Source organism: Bufo bufo, chromosome 2, assembly GCF_905171765.1.
Source record: "Bufo bufo chromosome 2, aBufBuf1.1, whole genome shotgun sequence".
NCBI classification, from domain to species: Eukaryota; Metazoa; Chordata; class Amphibia; order Anura; family Bufonidae; genus Bufo; species Bufo bufo.
Genome location: NC_053390.1, coordinates 785,947,209 through 785,970,470, shown reverse-complemented (window position 1 = coordinate 785,970,470; position 23,262 = coordinate 785,947,209). Strand labels below are relative to the sequence as shown.

At 45.0% G+C, this 23,262-nt stretch overlaps 1 protein-coding gene across 1 annotated transcript in view; it reads right to left on the bottom strand.

Moving 5' to 3' along the window:
- Nucleotides 1-7,446: 7,446 nt before the first annotated feature.
- Nucleotides 7,447-23,262, bottom strand: part of LOC120991058 (piRNA biogenesis protein EXD1-like) — a 40,882-nt gene continuing 25,066 nt past the window's right edge. Inside the window, exons 9-12 of the mRNA XM_040419951.1 lie at nt 20,835-20,915; nt 19,097-19,240; nt 15,752-15,934; nt 7,447-7,947 (exon numbers count right to left, since the gene is read on the bottom strand). Coding sequence (XP_040275885.1) covers nt 7,447-7,947; nt 15,752-15,934; nt 19,097-19,240; nt 20,835-20,915 — 909 coding nt within the window. The remainder of the gene's footprint in view (nt 7,948-15,751; nt 15,935-19,096; nt 19,241-20,834; nt 20,916-23,262) is intronic.

Genomic DNA, 23,262 nt, shown 5'->3' with positions numbered 1-23,262 from the left:
GCGATTGTCTTAGGTAGGGGCTCATTTTTTGCGGGATGAGGTGACGGTTTTATTGATACCATTTTGTGGGGCATACGCCTTTTTGATCGCTTGGTGTTGCACTTTTTGTGATGTAAGGTGACAAAAATGGCTTTTTTTTTACACCCTTTTTATTTTCATTTTTTTATGGTTTTATCGGACAGGGTGGATGATGTGATATAACTATAGAGCCGGTCATTACGGACGCGGCGATACCTAATATGTGTGGTTTTTGTGTTTATTTTCAGTTTTTTATTATAAAATATGGGGAAAGGGGCGTTTTTATTTCTTTTTTACTTTATTAATTTTATTACTTTATTAATTTTTATTTAAAACACTTTTTTTTACTTACTTTATTTACGATGTTCACTTTTGGGGGTCTGATCCCCTCAGCAATGCATTACAATACATCTGTATTGTAATGCATTGCCTGTTAGTGTATGACACTGAGTCATACACTAACAGGTTGCCTAGGAGACCGAGCCTGAGGCTGGATCTCCTCTGCACCCGTAGAAGGCAGTTCCCGATGCCGTGCAACGCATTGGACAGCCTCTGCAAGGCATCGGGCTGCCTTGTGTCGCATCGGGTCCCCGCCACAGCAGCGGACCGCAGAATAGAAGGGGTAATCCGCTGGCATCGGCTTTTACAGCGATGCCGGCGGATACAGCAGGGACCCGGCTACCACGGACTGCCGGGCCCCTGCAGTGATCGTGCGCGCACCGCTCCAGTGCCCGCGCGCTCACTATGATGTACTATTGCGTCAAATTGCGGGAACGCAGTGGTTCCCATGACGTAGTAGTATGTCATAGGTCGGGAAGGGGTTAATGTAACCGGAATACCCCTTCAAGGCAAAGTTTGTTGAAGGGTTATTGACGCTTTCAATATTGATGACCTATAAGGCATTAACATTTATTATGTTCACATAATATTGGGGGCTTACATTCGGCATGCATGCTGTTCCCGTGCTGCCAGAGGTCTGCCACACAAAAAGTCAACTGTCTACCTATACCGCTAGCTTCTTTGATATGGTACGACCATGTTAGCCCAGCGGTCCGTGCCAGTGCTGCTGCCCCTACCCGCGGGCATGGGCTTCCTCTTTCCCTCCTGCTGCCATGATTCGGTGTACTGTATATGTGGTCCGTGCCAGAGCTGGATTGCCTATGGCTGGATTGCAGGAAGTATTTAAAGGCGCTTCCTGCCCCAGGAAGATGCCTGAGCAACTCATGGTCACTAACTTGTCTAGTGCCTTGTGTGGAGGTGTTTCTGCTTTTCTGTGTACCGGACCCTGCTTTTGGATTTATTGGATTTTGCTTGTTTGCCGCCTGCCTCTGCACTTGGACTTAGTTTACAGACTTTGCTTTATCGCTGCCAGCCCTGACCCCGGACTTTCTGACCACATATGTCCCCTTGGTGCTTGCATCAGTATCTCTGACCCCCTTGTCAGCTGCCACTGACTCAGGGACTGCTCTGGAGTGGCACCTGGCAACTACCCTAACGGCCCAAGCCTATCCTCACTATCAGAGGCTCTAGTGAAGACCAGGTAGTTGCTTAGTCATTCCCCTCCAGAGTATAGCCAGTCAGTGGCGCAGTGGGTCCACACCTACTTGCATAACAGACCACATGGTGCGGTCTTGTGGTGTTCGGGACGCCTAACTGAAATTATGAGTCCGCAATGTTTAAAGGGGTTGTCCTGCCATTTATATTGATGACCTATCATCAGGATAGGTCATCAATATCAGATTGGCAGGGGCCCAACACCTGGCACCCCCTGCCAATCAGCTGTCTGAAGAGGAGGCGACGCTCCATGCGAGCGCCGCTTCCTGGTCGTTACACTACGCGTCGTCTGATGTGGAGTGGCAGCGTATTGTAATTGCAAGCACCCATTCATTACACTGAGTCGCCAAAACTTTGGAGACGACGGGCAGTGTATTGAACAGGAAGCAGCACTCGCATGCAGAGCCTCCTCCTCTTCAAACAGCTGATCAGGGAGGGTCTAGGGAGTCGGACTCCTGCCGATCTGATATTGATGACCTATCCTGACGATAGGTCATCAATAAAAATGGCAGTACAACCCATTTAAGCTGGTCTGCATTGTTAATGGCCACACGGCCCCTGCAATACCAAGCGACCATTAAAAATGCAGACCAGCTTAACCTCTTAAGGACACATGACGTACCGGTACGTCATGATGTCCTGGTACTTAAGGACACATGACGTACCGGTACGTCATGTGTTGTTCCGATCACTGCCGCCCGGCCGGCAGTGATCGGAACAAGGAGCCTGCTCAAATCATTGAGCAGGCACCTAGGCTAAATGCGCGGGGGGGTCCCGTGACCCCCCCATGTCGGCGATCGCAACAAACCGCAGGTCAATTCAGACCTGCGGTTTGATGCGCTTTTTGCAGTTTCTGATCCCCGCGGTCCCTGACCGCGAGGATCAGAAACTTTATAATGTCCAAATTATATCTGTATCCCCCCCCCCTGCACCCCTGAGTGATTTTGGCCCCGTGGGAGGTGCAGGGGGAGGGTTGCGGGCGGTGGGGGCGGTGCGGGAGGCGGGCGGTGCGGCAGGCGGGATCGCGATCCCCCGCCCGCCTCCCCTTGTATAATCGTTGGCTTCTAGTGGGTATACCAGGGTGCCAGCACATTGCTGGCACCCTGGTATAAACGGCTGACATCTGCGATGCGATGTCAGCCGTTTAACCCTTTCCATACGAGCTCCCTCCCTCTCCCATCGGGGGGCTGCAGTGCCTTTGCAGCCCCCCGATGGAGAGGGAGAGAGCCCCCAGAGAGCCCCCCGACAGATCCCCTCCTTACCCTTCCCCGTCTGCGAAGTTCTGAGCAGACGGGGAAGGTTCCCATGGCAACAGGACGCCTGCTCAGGCGTCCTGCTGTCCATGGTGCTGAACAGATCTGTGCTAAAAGCATAGATCTGTTCAGTGTAAGTAAAATACAGTACAGAACAATATATATTGTACTGTACTGTATTATACAGACATCAGACCCACTGGATCTTCAAGAACCAAGTGGGTCTGGGTAAAAAAAAAAGTGAAAAAAAGTGAAAAAAAAGTAAAAATCAAAAAACACATTTATCACTGATTAAAAATGAAAAAAATAAAATTCCCTACACATGTTTGGTATCGCCGCGTCCGTAACGACCTGATCTATAAAACGGTCATGTTACTTTACCCGAACGGTGAACGCAATAAAAATAAAAAATAAAAAACTATGATGAAATTGAAATTTTGCCCACCTTACTTCCCCAAAAAAGGTAATAAAAGTGATCAAAAAAGTTGCATGTACGCCAAAATTGTAACAATCAAGCCGTCATCTCATACCACAAAAATCATACCCTACCCAAGATAATCGCCCCAAAACTGAAAAAACTATGGCTCTTAGACTATGGAAACACTAAAACATGTTTTTTTTTTGTTTCAAAAATGAAATCCTTGTGTAAAACTTACATAAATTAAAAAAAAGTATACATATTAGGTATCGCCGCGTCCGTATCGACCGGCTCTATAAAAATATCACATGATCTAACCCCTCAGATGACCACCGTAAAAAATTAAAAATAAAAACGGTGTACAAAAAGCAATTTTTTGTCATCTTACGTCACAAAAAGTGTAATAGCAAGTGATCAAAAAGTCATATGCACCCCAAAATAGTGCCAATCAAACCGTCATCTCAAAATGAGACCCTACTTAAGATAATCGCCCAAAAACTGAAAAAACTATGGCTCTTAAACTATGGAGACACTAAAACATTTTCTTTGTTTTCAAAATGAAATCATTGTGTAAAACTTACATAAAAAAAAAAAAAAAGCATACATATTAGGTATCGCTGTGTCCGTGACAACCTGCTCTATAAAATTACCACATGATCTAACCTGTCAGATGAATGTTGTAAATAACAAAAAAAACAAAAAACAGTGCCAAAAAAGCTATTTTTTGTTACCTTGCCTCACAAAAAGTGTAATATAGAGCAACCAAAAATCATATGTACCCTAAACTAGTACCAACAATACTGCCACCCTATCCCGTAGTTTCTACAATGGGGTCACTTTTTTGGAGTTTCTACTCTAGGGGTGCATCAGGGGGGCTTCAAATGGGACATGGTGTCAAAAAAAAACAGTCCAGCAAAATCTGCCTTCCAAAAACCGTATGCCATTCCTTTCCTTCTGCGCCCTGCCGTGTGCCCGTACAGTAGTTTACGGCCACATATGGGGTGTTTCTGTAAACTACAGAATCAGGGCCATAAATAATGAGTTTTGTTTGGCTGTTAACCCTTGCTTTGTAACTGGAAAAAAAATATTAAAATGGAAAATCTGCCCAAAAAGTGAAATTTTGAAATTGTATCTCTATTTTCCATTAAATCTTGTGCAACACCTAAAGGGTTAAAAAAGTTTGTAAAATCAGTTTTGAATACCTTGAGGGGTGTAGTTTCTTAGATGGGGTCACTTTTATGGAGTTTCTACTCTAGGGGTGCATCAGGGGGGCTTCAAATGGGACATGGTGTAAATAAACCAGTCCAGCAAAATCTGTCTTCCAAAAACCAAACGGCGCACCTTTCAATCTACGCCCCGCTGTGTGGCCGTACAGTAGTTTACAGCCACATATTGGGTGTTTATGTAAACGGCAGAGTCAGGGCAATAAAGATACAGTCTTGTTTGGCTGTTAACCCTTGCTTTGTTAGTGGAGAAAATGGGTTAAAATGGAAAATTAGGCAAAAAAATGAAATTCTCAAATTTCATTCCCATTTGCCAATAACTCTTGTGCAACACCTAAAGGGTTAACGAAGTTTGTAAAATCAGTTTTGAATACCTTGAGGGGTGTAGTTTCTTAGATGGGGTCATTTTTGGGTGGTTTCTATTATGTAAGCCTCGCAAAGTGACTTGAGACCTGAACTGGTCCCTAAAAATTGAGTTTTTGTAAATTTCTGAAAAATTTCAAGATTTGCTTCTAAACTTCTAAGCCTTATAACATCCCCAAAAAATAAAATATCATTCCCAAAACAATTCAAACATGAACTAGACATATGGGGAATGTAAAGTCATCACAATTTTTGGGGGTATTACTATGTATTACAGAAGTAGAGAAACTGAAACTTTGAAATTTGCAAATTTTTCCCAATTTTAATTAAATTAGGTATTTTTTGGTGCAAAAAAAAATTTTGTTACTTTATTTTACCAGTGTCATGAAGTACAATATGTGACGAAAAAACAATCTCAGAACGGCCTGGATAAGTCAAAGCGTTTTAAAGTTATCAGCACTTAAAGGGACTCTGGTCAGATTTGCAAAAAATGGCCTGGTCCTAAGGTGTAAAAAGGCTGTGTCCTTAAGGGGTTAAACAATGCGGTCTCATTATGGTCCAGTGTGGCCCGTTCGGCCTTGCGGTCCTTGACCATGCCATGTGGTTGTTCTCTAAGGAATCTCCTTGTATAGAAAAGCATATTTGACTGTACGGCGATCTTAACCAGTATACCCACCGCAAGAACATAGTAGTGCAGCCATCAAACTGAATGGGCTCTCAGAATAGTTTGCACGTTTTGGTGACCGTGACCCCAGAATTGCAGAAAGATTTAGCACTGCTGGATTTTTTGCGATTCGGGGGGTCACAATAATGTGCGAATTGCGCTGCGACTCCATTCAGTCTAGTGGTTGCACTGCTACATAGAAACCTTTGGTTGTGCAATGGGTGTCATCGCCAAGAATGCAGTGTAGCCCCAGCCTAAAAATAATCCTAACTGGACGGTAAAAGATTTTAATGTGGGTCAGATAAGGATGCTAGGTGTGATCATTTAGACCATTTACATCTCCAGTGACCCTTTAAAGGAGTCTGCGTCATCCTTGTTTGCTGCGGAATGATTATGGAACAGGTTTATTAAAGGATCTGATAAATTCTAAGAAAGCACAACGAAACAAACACAGCATTATAAGAGTAAAACATTGCAAAGCTGAATACAAACCAGACATCGTCAATTGTTCTTCATACAACCCGCTACATACTTTTATACACTATTATAATCCTACTGCCATAACAGCTCCACTTCTGGTGGTCACCCGGCGTCCCCACACCCCTAAATAGCAAAACTGCCTGTTTGTACAATGAGCTACAAATCTAAGTAGATTTGTCACCGAAGTGTCCAAGAAAAATGACCATAACCAAAACCTATCCCCTTTCCACAGAGTGTCTGATTGGTGGGGGTCCGACCGCTATTGCCACTGCACATCCCGAGAACAGGAGGCCTGTGCCCTCCGTGTGATGGAAGTAGCAGGAAGACTAGCATGTCAGCCGCTCTATTTAACTCTACAGGACTGCTGGAAATAGCCGAGTGCAACAGCTTGGCTATAACAGGAGGCTCCATATAACTGAATGGAGCAGCAGCGTGTATGCATGACTGCCGCTCCATTCAAACTGGGTGCACTGGCCCCTGTTTTAGTGATCAGTGGTGGCACCAGTGGTTGCATCCCCACCAATAAGACACTTATTCCCTATCCCTTTAATTGAATGCCTTATTCTGTTGGAGTTAAAGGAGTTGTCTCATCTGAGACAACGGGGGCATATCGCTCGAATATGCCTCCATTGTCTGATAGGTGCAGGTCCCAGCGGTGGGACATGCACCTATCTCCTAAACGGAGCCCCGAAAGTGGTGAAGGGCGCACTGCGCATGCACAGCCGCCCTCCATTCATGGGGCTGCTGAAAATAGCCAAGCTCTGGTTCTGCTATTTCCGTTGGGCCCATAGAAGTGAATTGGGAGCGGGGCCGGTCATGCACGTTGCGCTCCCATTCACTTCTATGGGGAGAGCGCTTGGTGGTGGTCGGACCAGAATCCTCCAGCCACCACTTTGGCTCGCTAAGGCGCTGGTCCCAGCGGTGGGACCAGCACCTATCAGACAATGGGGGCATATCCTAGCCCCCATTGTCTCAGATCAGACAACCCCTTTAAAGATTTTCTTACACCCGCACTGGACCTGACATGAAATTATAAAAATGGAGTTATTTATAGGGGAGTCCTACATAGAAAGTATACAGGTGTAGAAAGAACAGGAGGGGTTTGAAAGAGACTTTATCTCTACATATGCAAAAATGTTAGATGTTGTTCACACAATCTGTGTGTGCATGTTAAAGGTGTTTGCCGAAACTTTAATACTTTAATTTTGCATCTGATATGTGGGGGTCCGACAACCGGGACCCCCGCCGATCAGCTGTTTGAGAAGGCACCGGAGCTTGCAGCAGCACCGCAACCTTCTCTAGATCATGTGACGTCGCGTTCATCAGTCACATGGCCTAGGCGCAGCTCAGCCCCATAGAAGTACGGCACTGTGCTTGGTAAGCAGAGAGAAGGCTGCGGTGCTCACAGGTGTCATCTGATCAGCGGGAGTCCCGGGTGTTGGACCACCACAGATCAAATCTTGGAAAAACCTTTTAAGAACACCACGTGTAGGTTGTCTTGGCCAAGAGCCGGGCAGCCGACATCCTAACACGAGACCCTGCAGTTGGTCCATGTGAAGAAACCGGCACCTGTGCTTGTCTAGACACCTGTGGACCTGGAAACCGTAGATAAACTGGATTGTGTGCAGCGTAGCATACAGGATAATCTGGAGGACTCTGGCTAATGGCTCTGGTTTCACACGGGGTAATCTGAGGTTCTTTATTACGTCCCTCTGACTTGATCTCATTGACAGGCTTCATTCCTGCAGCCCACTGGTCTTTCTTCACGTCTACAGTAGAACGCTGAGGATCTTGGGACATCTGAATCTTCATATCTGATGCTACTTGGTCTTGTCCAGAGATTTTCAGATTGCTTCCAGGCTTTGCCAATAATCCGTTTTCATCTATGACGTAATCCTTTAGAGCCTTTTCTTTACGGATTCTTTGCAAGTCCTTGAGCTGTCTGAACTGTTGTGGGAGCTTGGTTCCAGGGATCTGGAATGAAAAAGTAATGCTTAAGGCTGCATTCACACGTCCGTGGTGTGTTGCGGACCTGCAAATTGGGGGTCCGCAACACACCAGCCCGGCACCCCCATAGAAATGCCTATTCTTGTCCGCAAGCTGCAGACAAGAATAGGACATGTTCTATCTTTTTGCGGAGCTGCGGACCCAAAATCGGGGCAGAGCACCGCAAATGCGGACAGCACACTGTGTGCTGTCCGCATCCATTCTGTCCCCATAGAGAATGAATGGGTCCGCACCCGTTCCGCAAAATTGCGGAACGGATGCGGACCCATTTTACAGACGTGTGAATGGAGCCTTAGAGATATTCTCATAAAATAAAAAAATATGAAAAAACTTTCCACAAAATGTATTGAAAGTGTGGAAAGAACTTGAAACCTGCAGGTATCCCAGTGCACTTGTGGCCACTTTCAAGGTGAGAGGCTATCCAAAACTTTCTTAAACATGGGAAAAAAATACTTTTATGCTATACTCAAATGAGGGCTTCAGTGCACTGAGGCAAGAGGCCTAGTCCTGCAGAGCTCACGCCCCTTGGTGCACTAAAGCCCTTATTTGCATAAAGAATAAGGGTACTTTCACACTTAGGCTTCATTCACACGTCCGCATTTTTTGTCCGCATCTTTTCCGCAAAAATGCGGAAGAGATGCGGAATATATGCGGACCCATTCATTTCAATGGGTCCGCAAAAGATGCGGACAGCATTCCGTATGCTGTCCGCATCCGCAAATCCGTACCGTTCCGCAATGCGGATCCGTCAAATAAGTACCGCATGTCCTACTTTTGTCCGCAAATTGCGGACCGTTGCCCCATTGAAGTGAATGGGTCCGCCAAAAAACGGATGACATGCGGAAAGATGTCAAATGTCATCCGCATGTCATCCGCAATTGCGGAACTGCAGGAAATAGAAAAAGAAGCCTGCCCCATGTGACCTTGAATCTCCAGGGAGACAGGTGGCAGGAAGACAGGAATTTATCTTCTGAGCCGACCAGCACATAGATTAGCAGACACTATGTGCAATTTTGAGGTAGAAAAACTTATAGTCCTCATCCAAGAGAGGCCAGCCCTGTGGGACTCCAGGACAGAAATTTACCATGAGCGGACCAGCAAAGATCAGTCATGGAATGAGGTATGCGTCGAGTTGCTGGCCACTGCATGGACCTCTGCTTCTAAAGACAAGAAAATTAAAATGCGTGAGTAAATACTTTACTTCAAAGTTATGTGTATTTAATATTAGTTATGTCATGTTGCATGGTGTGTGTACAGGCAGCCTGGCATGCACACGTGTACACCCAGCCTGCCAATGCACACATTCCTGTTGCATGGTGTGTGTACAGGCAGCCTGGCATGCACACGTGTACACCCAGCCTGCCAATGCACACATTCCTGTTGCATGGTGTGTGTACAGGCAGCCTGGCATGCACACGTGTACACCCAGCCTGCCAATGCACACATTCCTGTTGCATGGTGTGTGTCCAGGCAGCCTGGCATGCACACGTGTACACCCAGCCTGCCAATGCACACATTCCTGTTGCATGGTGTGTGTACAGGCAGCCTGGCATGCACACGTGTACACCCAGCCTGCCAATGCACACATTCCTGTTGCATGGTGTGTGTCCAGGCAGCCTGGCATGCACACGTGTACACCCAGCCTGCCAATGCACACATTCCTGTTGCATGGTGTGTGTCCAGGCAGCCTGGCATGCACACGTGTACACCCAGCCTGCCAATGCACACATTCCTGTTGCATGGTGTGTGTACAGGCAGCCTGGCATGCACACGTGTACACCCAGCCTGCCAATGCACACATTCCTGTTGCATGGTGTGTGTCCAGGCAGCCTGGCATGCACACGTGTACACCCAGCCTGCCAATGCACACATTCCTGTTGCATGGTGTGTGTACAGGCAGCCTGGCATGCACACATTCATCCTGGAAAAACACTGATTGTGTGTACAATAGATAAATGTCCTTTTACATTTTTGTTTGCACAATTAAAGATTATTTAATGAATACATTTTTTTTTTTTTTTTACAGTGGAGCAAATTAAAAAAAGGTGGTACACATGCCGGGATCAGTTCCGCCGCGAACTCAATAGTTCACAAAAGAGCGGTGATGGTGCAAAAAGAAAGAAGCCATATATGTTTACCAGGCAGCTCCAATTTCTGAAGCTAATAATGGACGTAAGACCGTAAGTAGTTTTTAAGTTATATATTTTTGGGGGTGCACCTTTCACCAGTTTGTACTCATTAAAATGTGGTACCTTACACAGTAGCACATGTGCCCTACTATGTCATGTAGTAAACAATTTTCATTTTAACCTCCGTTGCGGTGCAGTAGTCCATTAGATTTATGCGCCCTGTATGTAAATACCTAGCATGGGAACAGGGAGGAGGAGATATCTGCTTTTCTCACAGGGTGATTCTTCTATCTGGCATTAGGGTACATGTGCTACAGTGTGAGGTACCACATTTAAATAGTTTTAACTGGTGAAAGGTACTATGTTAATATTTGGTTAAATTTGATAATTTATGTTTTGCTTTTTTATTATAGCACGGTCGACAACTTAACCGAAGCTTCAGGTTCTCAAACCATATCTGGAGAAGTGGCAGAGAGGCCACACACTTCCACAATGGTGGAGGACCAACCACTGGGGATGGAAGAGCATGAAGGCACTGAAGAAGCCTCATGTTCGCAGCTTCTGACCACAGAAGAACCGACCTCTGAAAATGTTGAAGTCCCAGAAATCCCTCCCAGCAACGAGGCAGCAGAGGAACCCGTTTGCCGTTCTTCGGGCAGACGAGCTAGAAGAGTTAATACCGATTCCGGTTTAGATCTCCAACAAAGAGTAAATATGATGGTGATGGAGTATCTAAACCGGAATCGGTCAGACGGGAAGGAAGAAATCACCTTAAAAGGGCTGGCTCCTTGCTTCCGCCGTGTGCCCGAAGAACGGCAAACACGTTGTGTTTCTGCAATTGCCATGCTTATGGACCTTTTTTCTGGCCCCCAGGAGCCACATCATCTCATGGACTACATGATAAATTCAAGAAATGCCATGCTTCATGTCACTCCTCCTGCAAGTCACCGTCCTGATCCCCCTATGGTCCATCCTCCAGGCCCTTTCATGAGGGATTTATATGACCTCTAATTTTTTTTTTTGGGTTGGGGTTTGGGTTTGTTCTTAATAAAAAATGTTTTCCTTTCAAACTTTGACTGTTATTTTTCACTTTAAAGTTTAAGATTTTGAACATTTTGGCCAAATTTGATATTGATGACCTATTATAAATTTCGGTCATTTATATTAAAAATGGTCTAATGCACACGAAAGCTCATGCTTCAGTTCCATGCATTTGGTCCCGCAATTTGTGGTCCCCAATACACAGAGAACTAAAGTTCTGCATTCGGGACTGATCCAGACCCATTCTACTTGAATGAGTCCGGGATCCGTCCGTTCTGCATCATCGTGATTGAGAAGGCACACATATTAGTGCTATTGACATCACCAAACACAGTGCTTGGTAAAAGCATCTGCCCATCAGTGGCAATGTTTTGGGCAAATAAGGTACCCATTTCCATGCCCGATCTAGTGATGTGCAAATGAGAGCATTGTAGTATGAAATGCTCCCATTCTCACATCGCAGTGTCTACCTGGATGAAATTATGATGTAATATACTTACCTTTTCAGCGTGGAAGGATTTGCTCAGTGGATTGCAGGCCAGATTACGTCTGTTGTTGTCCTTGTTGAAAGCTAAACGCATACATATACCATTTTGTTTCAAAAAATTGGACATGATCCTATTCAGCTGAGAGGACATGATCAAATGTAAAAGTTTACAAACATTATTTTATAGACGTAATTAGAAATGAGGTATTAGAAGGTATTTACACCAAATTTCTGAAAAAAAATAGGAATTGGCACAATACCCCAGCCCGCAAGCCCACGTCAAGGGTCCTCATTATATCTTGCGAGTCCCTAATCTAAAATAACAACAGGGGATCTAACTAAACTAAGGAATTTCCATTTTTATCCAATTTAAACCAGATTCCAGCTGAAATCAGCGTCTTCCACGGATGGCATCCAACTGCCACGACAATGCCCCCTCAGGACTGGAGAAGTAGTCGGCATAGAGTTCCCGAACAGCTAGTCCAGCTGTTCCAGGGCGTCCAGGCCGGCTCAGGTCTAAACTGACTGAAGATGTCATATTTAGGCCCAAATCTGCATCTGTTGAGGCATCGTGGATCCTGGTGAAGTTGTGTAGTAGTACACAAGCCTGTATCACCAGGGTGGCATTGTCCGGATTCATCTGTATGGATGACATGAATACTCTCCACTTAGTGGAGAGTATTCCGAAAGCGCACTCCACATACCGACGGGCGCGAGACAATCGATAGTTGAAAATGCGCTTCCTGTCATCCAGATCGCGTCTAGGGAAGGGCCGCATCAGGTGGGGTGCCAATGCAAATCCTTCGTCTGCCACGATCACAAATGGAGCCGGCGGAACTGCAGATCCGGGAAGTCTACTGGGCTCTGGCAGGGCAAGCTGGTTTGTCTGAAGCCGTTCACCCATTCTGGAAGCACTAAAGATGCGGCTGTCTGAAGTGCTCCCATAGGCCCCGATATCCACAATTACAAACCTGTAGTTACTGTCAGCAAGGGCCATCAGCACTACAGAAAAATATTGCTTGTAATTGAAATACCGGGACCCTGAATGAGGCGGCTTCTTCACACGGATATGCTTACCGTCCAGTGCCCCAATGCAGTTAGGAAACTGCGCCGATTGGTAAAATCCCTCGGCGATACGTAGCCAATCTTCCGCCTTGGGGGTGGGCATCACCGCTTCTCTGAGACGCTGCCATATAACTGTACAGGTATGACAGACGATCCCAGAGATTGTAGAGATTCCAAGCAGAAACTCAAAATGCAACGAAGCGAATGAATTTCCAGTAGCAAGGAATCTGAAAAATACAAAAAAGAAAAGAAAAAAAAGTTCAAACTTTCATTATAATATATTGATATTGAATATATATCAGTGGTGGTGAACCTATTGCACGGGTGCCAGAGGCGCCACTCGGAGCCCTCTCTGTGGGCACCCACACCCTGGAAAAAGTCTGACTGTACCAATATGACCTTTCCTGCCATTCATCAGCACAGGACGCACCATGAACAGCACAGGCAGCGCATTGAATGTAGACAGGCTATTATAGCTACTACATGATAAAGTACATGAAAGATATACTAGATTGGACGGTAGGATTTAGGTTAACTTGCCACGTTGGCACTTTGTTTTAAATAAGAGGGTTTGGGGTTGTGGTTTTGGACACTCGATCTCTAAAAGGGTCGCCATCACTGATATATAGGATCTAAAAATGCCACATTCACTTACCTCAGGGTGACAAGCAAGCGTTGTTCAGCAGATATGCAGCGCCTCATGCTGGTGTCCATGAAATTAAGGTCAGGATGAAGAGAGACCAGCAGATGATCGAATGCTTCCATGGACATCCGGCAATAGCTTTTGAACTTTAGAGGGTCACGTCGCAGATCGTTGTATAACTTATGAAATTGTCCTTTCTGAAGGCGCTGAGCAACAATGGGATGGACCCACTGCCGTCTCCTCTTCCTCCCCGGTTCTTCATCCAGCATAGATGACGGCTGTCTGAATTGCCGAGAGAGAAGCCAGTAAAATAGTACGTTATCCATGTCTTCTGCCATGATGATCGCGGAGAAATCGGTAGAAAACTATGCCAGCCAAGCAGAGGTTTCTTACACAGCTCTGAACGACACCAAAAGCACAATAAAATGGCGACTGTACAAGCACATGTCCTCTGTTCTTATAGACCTTTTTTTTTTTCTAGGGCACACTAGCAACATCTTTTCCTCCTTCTTTTTCTGATTTTTGCTGAAACACGGAAACACGGAAACACGGAAAAGATGCGGATGCACTTTTGAAAAAAAAACGGAACACGGATCAGCAAAAAAACGGAACACGGATCAGCAAAAAAACGGAACGTAAATCTGGAAAGAAAAAATACTGACGTGTGAATAAAGCCTAACGTTATTCTTTTCCGGCACTGAGTTCCGTCCTAGGGGCTCTATACCGGAAAAGAACTGATCAGTTTTATCCCCATGCATTCTGAATGGAGAGTAATCCGTTCAGGATGCATCAGGATGTCTTCAGTTCAGTCTTTTTGCCTTTTTAGGACGCAGTTAATACTGCAGCATGCTGCGGTTTTATCTCCGTCCAAAACTCTGGAACACTTGCCAGAATGCTGGATCCGGCATTTCTTCCCATTGAAATGCATTTATGCCGGATCCGGCCCCGAGTGTTCCGGCAAAATGGATCCGGCATTGTGGTCTGCGCATGCTCAGACCGCAAAAAAATGCGAAAAGAAAATAAATGCCGGATTCGTTTTTCCGAATAACACCGGAGAGACGGATCCGGCATTCCAATGCATTTGTCATACGTATCAGGATAACAAATGCCATCAGTTTGCATATGTTTTGACGGATCCGTCGCCGGAACTGCCTGCCGGAATCCTCTGCCGTAAGTGTGAAAGTACCCTAAGGGGGTCATTTAATAACCAGAAATACGCCTATATTAGGTTCTTTTGCACCACAATCTGCAACTTTTTTCGAATGCGTTTTTGGTAGACCGCGCGTATTTCAGGTGACCACTCCAGAATCAGAGTATCCACTCCTGCACCTATGGGTAAATCATTAAGTATCCGCAGGAATCCCTTTTCCTCCACTGACTCCTATGGAATACCAAAATCCCACTGATAGTGAAGTACTGCTATTGTCGAACGCAAGCACACCTGAAGTTATACTTACAAGCGCACAGCAGTATTCAGACACTATAGGAGCAACTCCATCTAGGTCCTCCTTCCCAATGTTGATCCTATAAGGGGTTCGCTACAATAGTGAGGTACTCTCTCCCATTTGTATAAAACAGGTATTTTTTTTATACTCACAATTCCATAAAAAAATATAAGCATTTCTCAAATAAAAGCAGCAGCCTTATGCACGCCCCGGGTTTCGCCTTGAGCTTCCGTGAGCTGCCCCTGACAAAGCTCAAGGCGAAACCCGGGTCGGGTGTGCATAAGGCTGCTGCTTTTATTTGATAAATGCTTATATTTTTTATGGAATTGTGAGTATAATAAATACCATTTTTATACAAATTGGCCGGTCCGTCTCGTTTACCATTTTCTATGTCTGGTTTAGGCGTAGAGAATGGTCTAAATGTAAGACAGCAAGGAAGCTGTCTTACATTTAGAAGCGGCGGTGGATCCGCTGAAGTTATGTAGAGGTCGGCGCAGCTATAGGGATATTAAGAACGGCGTCTAAAACGCTGGTCTTAATAAACTACCCCCTAAAAGTATTTTTTCTTGTGATCGCCGCGTTCTCATTGTAATCAGCAGGATCAACCCTACCATGCAGTATGCTTGGTTTAATAGAGTTGAACCTGCTGCCAGGTGCTTTTTTAATATGACCCCTCTGCGACCTGCACCAACCACTCCATGGTCGCAGCCTTGCTCCACCCAAGCCGCGGTCATTACACCTATCAAAATGTAGAAGTGCCGAGCAGGAAAAATAAGGGCAAACACATGATAAAATGGCACCAGAAAAAATGTATCTAATTAAAAAGGCACAAAACAGACCACAATTCTAACACATGGGGATAATAAATTCCACCCATAAGTCACCATAAAGGAGTGGTCCTCCATGACTTCCAATACAGATATACAGCTCTATATGTAAGTAATGGGACTATCACTGTTACCTGCAACCAATTTGTGGCATCGTTGTGCTCATAGACTCTTAGATAAGCAGCTACAATGGAAGTAAAGTCCGCCATCATTGAATTCGCCATAGTCAGATAAAGAGACAAGACATAGGACGCCTCCAGTGCTAAAGCTTTCTGCAGGGGTGAAGACATGGGGTGCAATGACCAAAGCAGATTATCCTGTTCAAAGAAACACAAGTGCTGCATTAGTGCACATTAATGGTGGACGGCAGCATCCTTCTAGTCTCCAGGTAGTCCTCCATACCGCTGCATATTACGGTCACAGGTACCGGCCTGCTGCTGCTCTATTGTATTGAGCTGGCATCACCATAGGGCTCTAGTTCGGTTCAGTAGAACGGTGAACAAGCTGTGTCTAACCATCCTTTTCTACGGAAAATGTTGATGGCCTTGGATATTAAAGTGGTTATCCGACCCTGGAAATGCCCCCCCATATTCCTGGGCTCCTCACACACAATGTACTTACCTGGCTCCCCGACATGCACGTTGCTTCTGAAGCCTGCGCGGCCAAAGCTGCTTCTCCCTGTGCACGGATGAAAACATCCGGCTTCAGTGGGAGGGCTGCAGCCAGTGACGGGGACGAGCCTCCCTAGCATCACCACGTGTAGGTTGTCTTGGCCAAGAGCCGGGCAGCCGACATCCTAACACGAGACCCTGCAGTTGGTCCATGTGAAGAAACCGGCACCTGTGCTTGTCTAGACACCTGTGGACCTGGAAACCGTAGATAAACTGGATTGTGTGCAGCGTAGCATACAGGATAATCTGGAGGACTCTGGCTAATGGCTCTGGTTTCACACGGGGAAATCTGAGGTTCTTTATTACGTCCCTCTGACTTGATCTCATTGACAGGCTTCATTCCTGCAGCCCACTGGTCTTTCTTCACGTCTACAGTAGAACGCTGAGGATCTTGGGACATCTGAATCTTCATATCTGATGCTACTTGGTCTTGTCCAGAGATTTTCAGATTGCTTCCAGGCTTTGCCAATAATCCGTTTTCATTTATGACTTAATAAACTATCCCCTAAAAGTATTTTTTCTTGTGATCAGCGCGTTCTCATTGTAATCAGCAGGATCAACCCTACCATGCAGTATGCTTGGTTTAATAGAGTTGAACCTGCTGCCAGGTGCTTTTTTAATATGACCCCTCTGCGGCCTGCACCAACCACTCCATGGTCGCAGCCTAGCTCCACCCAAGCCGCGGTCATTACACCTATCAAAATGTAGAAGTGCCGAGCAGGAAAAATAAGGGCAAACACATGATAAAATGGCACCAGAAAAAATGTATCTAATTAAAAAGGCACAAAACAGACCACAATTCTAACACATGGGGACAATAAATTCCACCCATAAGTCACCATAAAGGAGTGGTCCTCCATGACTTCCAATACAGATATACAGCTCTATATGTAAGTAATGGGACTATCACTGTTACCTGCAACCAATTTGTGGCATCGTTGTGCTCATAGACTCTTAGATAAGCAGCTACAATGGATGTAAAGTCCGCCATCATTGAATTCGACATAGTCAGATAAAGAGACAAGACATAGGATGCTAGGGAGGCTCTTCCCCGTCTGCTATTGGCTGTCACCCCCCCCGATGCCGAAAGTTTTCATCCGTGCACAGGGAGTAGCAGCGGCGGCCGTGCAGGCTTCAGAAGCGATGCGGGTGTCAGGGAGCCAGGTAAGTACATTGTGTGTGAGGGGCCCGGGCATATATGGGGGAGCATTTAAGGGGTCGGATAACCCCTTTAAATAACAGCATACAATGTTATCTAAGGCTAGCAGGATATTGTCATGTATTAAACGAGGCATGGACTCGCGGGGCAGGGATGTGATATTACCACTTTACAAAGCGTTGGTGCGGCCTCATCTGGACTATGCAGTTCAGCTCTGGGCACCAGTCCATAGAAAGGATGCCCTGCAGCTGGAAAAAGTACAGAGGAGAGCGACTAAACTGATAAGGGGCATGGAGGGTCTTAGTTATGAGGAAATATTAAAAGAATTAGATTTATTTAGTCTTGAGAAGAGATGTCTAAGGGGGGACATGATTAACGTATACAAATATATAAATGGGCCGTACAAAAAATATGGTGAAAAAATGTTCCATGTAAAATGCCCTCAAAAGACATGGGGGGCACTGCGTCGGACTGGAGAGGAAAAGGTTCAGTCTCCAGAGGTATCAAGCGTTCTTTACTGTAAGAACGGTGAATCTGTGGAATAGACTTCCTCAGGACGTGGTCACAGCAGGAAGAGAAGACAGTTTTAAAGAGGCTACGTCACTGTCCAAAGAGACTCTGTAGTCTTTGGAAGAACTTTTCATAGCGGTCGGGGGCAAATGGGGAAGAGAAAAAAGGTGGGATGTGAATTTTAGAAAAAATGAGCGAGTTCCAGACTTCTACTATCCATTTACATAAGATGAATGATTATGTAAATGGTAGTAGAAGTCTGGAACTCACTCCCTTTTTCTAAAATTCACATCCCACCTTTTTTCTCTTCCCCATTTCCCCAGGTTTTTATTAAAATATTTGCTCGGTTTGCTTTGCGCAGCTTTGGTTCCTGCATTTCAATACATAGAAAGCTGCAGAATGCTGTTCTCTGCTATATCAGTCAGACTGGCTTTGTCACAACTTGTCTCCAGTCCCTCTTATGATCATTCAGGGGAGGAAAGAGAGGGACTGGAGACATCTGACAGCGTTGACTTCTAATGCTATTCTGCAGCCTGCTATGTACTGGAGAGCATGCAAAAAAGGTGGGATGTGAATTTTAGAAAAAAGGAGCGAGTTCCAGACTTCTACTATCCATTTACATAAGATGAATGATTATGTAAATGTTAGTAGAAGTCTGGAACTCACTCCCTTTTTCTAAAATTCACATCCCACCTTTTTTCTCTTCCCCATTTGCCCCCGACCGCTATGAAAAGTTCTCCCAAAGACTACAGAGTCTCTTTGGCCAGTGACGTAGCTATAGTGGTTAAGAGGTAGCAGTCGCATCTGGGCCTGTGGGAACAAAGATCCTTCTGGCATATAACAAGACACCAGGATTAGAACAGTACCTCGGGGCCTGTTAGAGATTTTACATTGGGGAAAATCAGCTGCCGCAGAACCTCATATTACACACCTCAGCTGCTGCAGTACCTCATAATACACACCTCAGCTGCTGCCCAACCTCTTTGTCTTGCACTTTCTACTCCATCCCTTTGCTGGAGTAAGATTGAGACCATTTTTGAGACTTTTTGAATTCAGGAATGGAGAGCTTGATAAATCCCTCCACTCCAATATATACCCATGGGGACACAGATTTAATATACTGTGAATAGTGTATTTACCTTCATTATCTCCTGTGTCTTTGGCAGGAATGAAGTCTTAGAGGGGTCTAGATTTAGATGTTTGGCCAAACAGTCCACAAAGGAATTTGCACATTGTGGGAGAAAACCACCAGTGGTCATGTGGAACAGGAAGACGTCAGCCACCTAAGATATGGGTATATTCGTGATTAACAATATCACTATGGAGTGACACTATATCAGGCATATAAGGTAGTTAAAGGCATAAAGACTAGGGCATCAATATCTGATCAGTGGTGGTGTGACTGGTACCCCCTCTGATCATACTATGCCAAGCACTGCACCATATACTGTATAGCATTCATGTCTGGTATTGCAGCTCAATCCCATTCACTTGACAGGCCAAGAAAGAGACTGAGGCGCTTACGTGAGCGATGTGGAACCTTCAACCAACTGATCGGCAGGGGTGCTGAGGGTTGGATCCACCCGATCAGATATTAATGATCTATCCTGGGGATAGGACATCAATATTTAAATCCCAGAAAACCCCTTTAAGACAATGGGAGTCTTATCATGAAAGTCTCATTGTTAGGGGACTGGCTGCTAAGATCCCAAAAGATTACGAAAGGACCATCAAAGGAAATTGACTTCAGAAAAGAGTAGTCACTTCCTGTTGATGGTCAACTTAGTGAAGAGTAGGTACTAGGTGCTAGACCCTCATCTTTTAGAAATTTAGGAGATGTATACCTAACATGAAAGCAATATTTCTGCTCCATCTTAAAAGGGTTTTCTGAGATTTTCATATTGATGGCCTATCCTCAGGATAGGTCACATCAGTATGAGATTGGCGGGGGTCCGACTCCCGCCACCTCTGCCGATCAGCTGTTTGAGAAAGCTGCAGCTCTCACCGGAGCTCTGGTAAGCGCAGGGGCCTCCTCACTGCTTACCAAGCACAGTTCCATCCATTGTATTGCGGTTGTCCTTGGTATTGTAGATCTGTCCTATTCCCTTGAATGGGGCAGAGCTATGCCTAGGACACATGACCGATGAATGTGATGTCACATGGCCTAGGAAGAGGCCTAAGCCCTCATGGAGCACCACGGACTCCTCATACAACTAGTCAGCAGGGGACTCCCGCCGATCTGATATTGATGACCTATCCTGAGGATAGGCCAACAGTATCAAAATCCTGGAGAACCCCTTTACAGCGGCAGATTGGCCATAGACCTTACAGGGAAATTTCCCAGTGGGCCGATGCCCAGGGGGCTGCCCAAGCCCTCCTCTTTGCTGCTGGTGTTCATGTACCCGGCTAGAGACCGCACATGCCTTCCTGAACTCAACTGCTGTGGCCTCCACCTCACCTCCTATGCCCCCAGCTTCATATCTTAATCAGAGACAACTGGAGGAGGAGGATAATGAAAATGGCAGCTATTGATGGCCACCACAGATGGACAGCTTTTAGGGCAATATATTGTGCTGCACTGTGTTATGTGGTTCTGATGGGGCGGTATTTTGCACTTTGGTATTGCTGACCCCGTCTACTTGTATTACCCACCTTCTGTCATTTTGAACCCCGCTAAAACATGGGCCAATTTTTGCTTTTTTTTTTCCAGGCCACTTTAAGTTCCCAGTCCGCCCCTGCCCCTTTAACAGAGAGAACTTAACAATGTAAATGAATACTGAAACATGAAGAATATTATAAAGTTGTAGAACTTTTCACAGCAAAAAGTATTTACAGAAAACCCCACTGAATGGTTTTGTTATTGATGGAACAACTTACCTGAGTGTCAAATACATTATTGAGTACAGTCCCATACTGGTGGAAGAGACAGTCTGATAATCTGCGGCAGTCATGAACAACCTGTCAGAAGACATTTCAACAAAGGTTCTAAGAAGAACAATGGCCACGTTACACAATAACATAATCTGTAGCATTGTTATAAATATGCTCAAATCAGTTCATAAGCAAAGGATACTATTTACTAAGAAACTCCATTTTATGTCAGTTTTCTTTTAAAGCTTATGGACAACTTTGATCGTATTTTTAAGCGATTGCATAAATGATGTATTAAAACGATTTCTTATAGGTTTTTATTAAAATATTTGCTCGGTTTGGTTTGCGCAGCTTTGGTTCCTGCATTTCAATACATAGCAAGCTGCAGAATGCTGTTCTCTGCTAAATCAGTCAGACTGGCTTTGTCACAACTTGTCTCCAGTCCCTCTTATGATCATTCAGGGGAGGAAAGAGAGGGACTGGAGACATCTGACAGCATTGACTTTGAATGCTATTCTGCAGCCTGCTATGTACTGGAGAGCATGCAAGCTGCAGAAGCAAAAAAAAAAACTTGCAGAAAATAACAACAGACTTTAGGACACAAGAGAAATTGAACTGCAAATATATCAGAAAGTTGCTAGAAGTTCCTAGAGTTTTCTTCTTTAATATCCCATGCCTTGCCTCCTCCCTGCCGCAGCCTTTTTCCGTTTTATTCATTTAAAGTTTTTAACTCCCTGCCTTCTAACAGCCATAACTGGTCACTATACCTGACAACAAATGGATGTGCAGGCAGTGTTCAGCTAGGAAACACAAAGATGGCGCACCATAGGGTAATAACGTAGGTGTATAGTAAAAAAGTGTCTCCAAAAAGGAGGCTCACCTTGTGTGGTTGTGCCATGCGTAGGCACGACTCTAGTGTAAGCTCATCTGGGATTGTTTTGATCCCCTCTAAAGCGGATGGTGTGCAGCCAAGGATACAGGCACTTCTGGTCAGGGATGCCTGGGGTCCCTCAGAAGGTAAGTGGATCAGCAGAGAAGATATCCCAAGGCGCAAAAAAACCATCCAATAGTTTGAATCAAATTCAGAGGTTTTTATTCTGCAAGTGGTACAACGCGTTTTGGGGACAGTGGTCCCCTTCGTCAGGTACAGAATGCTTGCATACAGTATTGTGATTGTTACATACATATAAATACCCTAAAAAAAACGCCAACAACACTGAATTGGTGGTCAAGGGGGGGGGGGGGGGATGGGTGGTGACATAGAACAAAAATGAATATGCTAGGTTTTTATTAATTTTTAATAAAAGACTAATGTGAGAGCATGAGAAGGGTTAAAAAACGTTGGTGGGGTGAGTGGTGTGCGAAAACTATTCTTATTAAACAAAGGAGAAGCCTTTTCGGCGATGCCTGATGCTTGCCGAGGCAATGGTGGTGTGGAAGCGCTCATGTGACCCGGATACGTGGTCATGTGATCTCAGGGGCGGGCACGTCACCTCCGCTGCCCAGCAACGAGACGCTGAGGCAGCCCGACCCGATCAGACAGTATGTGCTGGCGGGAGGAGAAGAGCCACGGCACAGGAGGCTAGAAGGATCCCTGTCAGTATTAGGCTGGCAGGGGGAACTGATGGGGGCACACACAGGGGCACATTAATGTTCAAAAAGATGCATAAATGATTTAAAAATATTATAAAAGATGCAACAATTGGGTAACAAGGGAAAATATATAAACAAATAAATAAATAAAGCAAAAAGACAAAAAACTATGAAAAGTCAATAGACTGGATTAAAAACATGAATGAGTTAATGAATGATGGGAAAAGGTGTCTAGATTTCTAATTGAACTAGTAGATGAATATAAATGGCTAGATGAATGAATGGTGATGTATAGAGATGATGAGTAGTGAAGCATAATGATGTGTAGAAATGAAATAGATGATAAATAAATAAATATGAGAATCCTTGTGACACAAGAATTGGTTGGGTTCTGGATGTTGTACTGTGAGGTTAACTGTAAAGGGGAGAAATCAGGTGATCGGTTAGGAATAGATGGACGGGATATATAATGATGGACGGGATATATATTGATGTATGAGGATAGGTATGTTGAACAGGTTGTATGTGAAAACGTATTCTTCTGAGGATAGAGAGCGTTTTTGAGACGTTTTGAGATGTGGGATGGAAAAGTGGACCATCGCATCAGTGATGCAGAAAAAAAAAAAAAAAGAGAGATTGGTCACAGGTTAATTTCAAATGCCTCGTTCAGGCCGTGTGGATTTATACAGTTCAGTTTATAAATCCAAAACATTTCTCGTCTTCTTAAGGTCTGAATGATATTGTAACCGTCGGTTTTGGCTTGCTCAATTGGGGTTATGGAGAATCCAAAGAAAGAACCTTGATGGTGGGCTGTGGCATGTCTAGATATACTGTGTTGTAG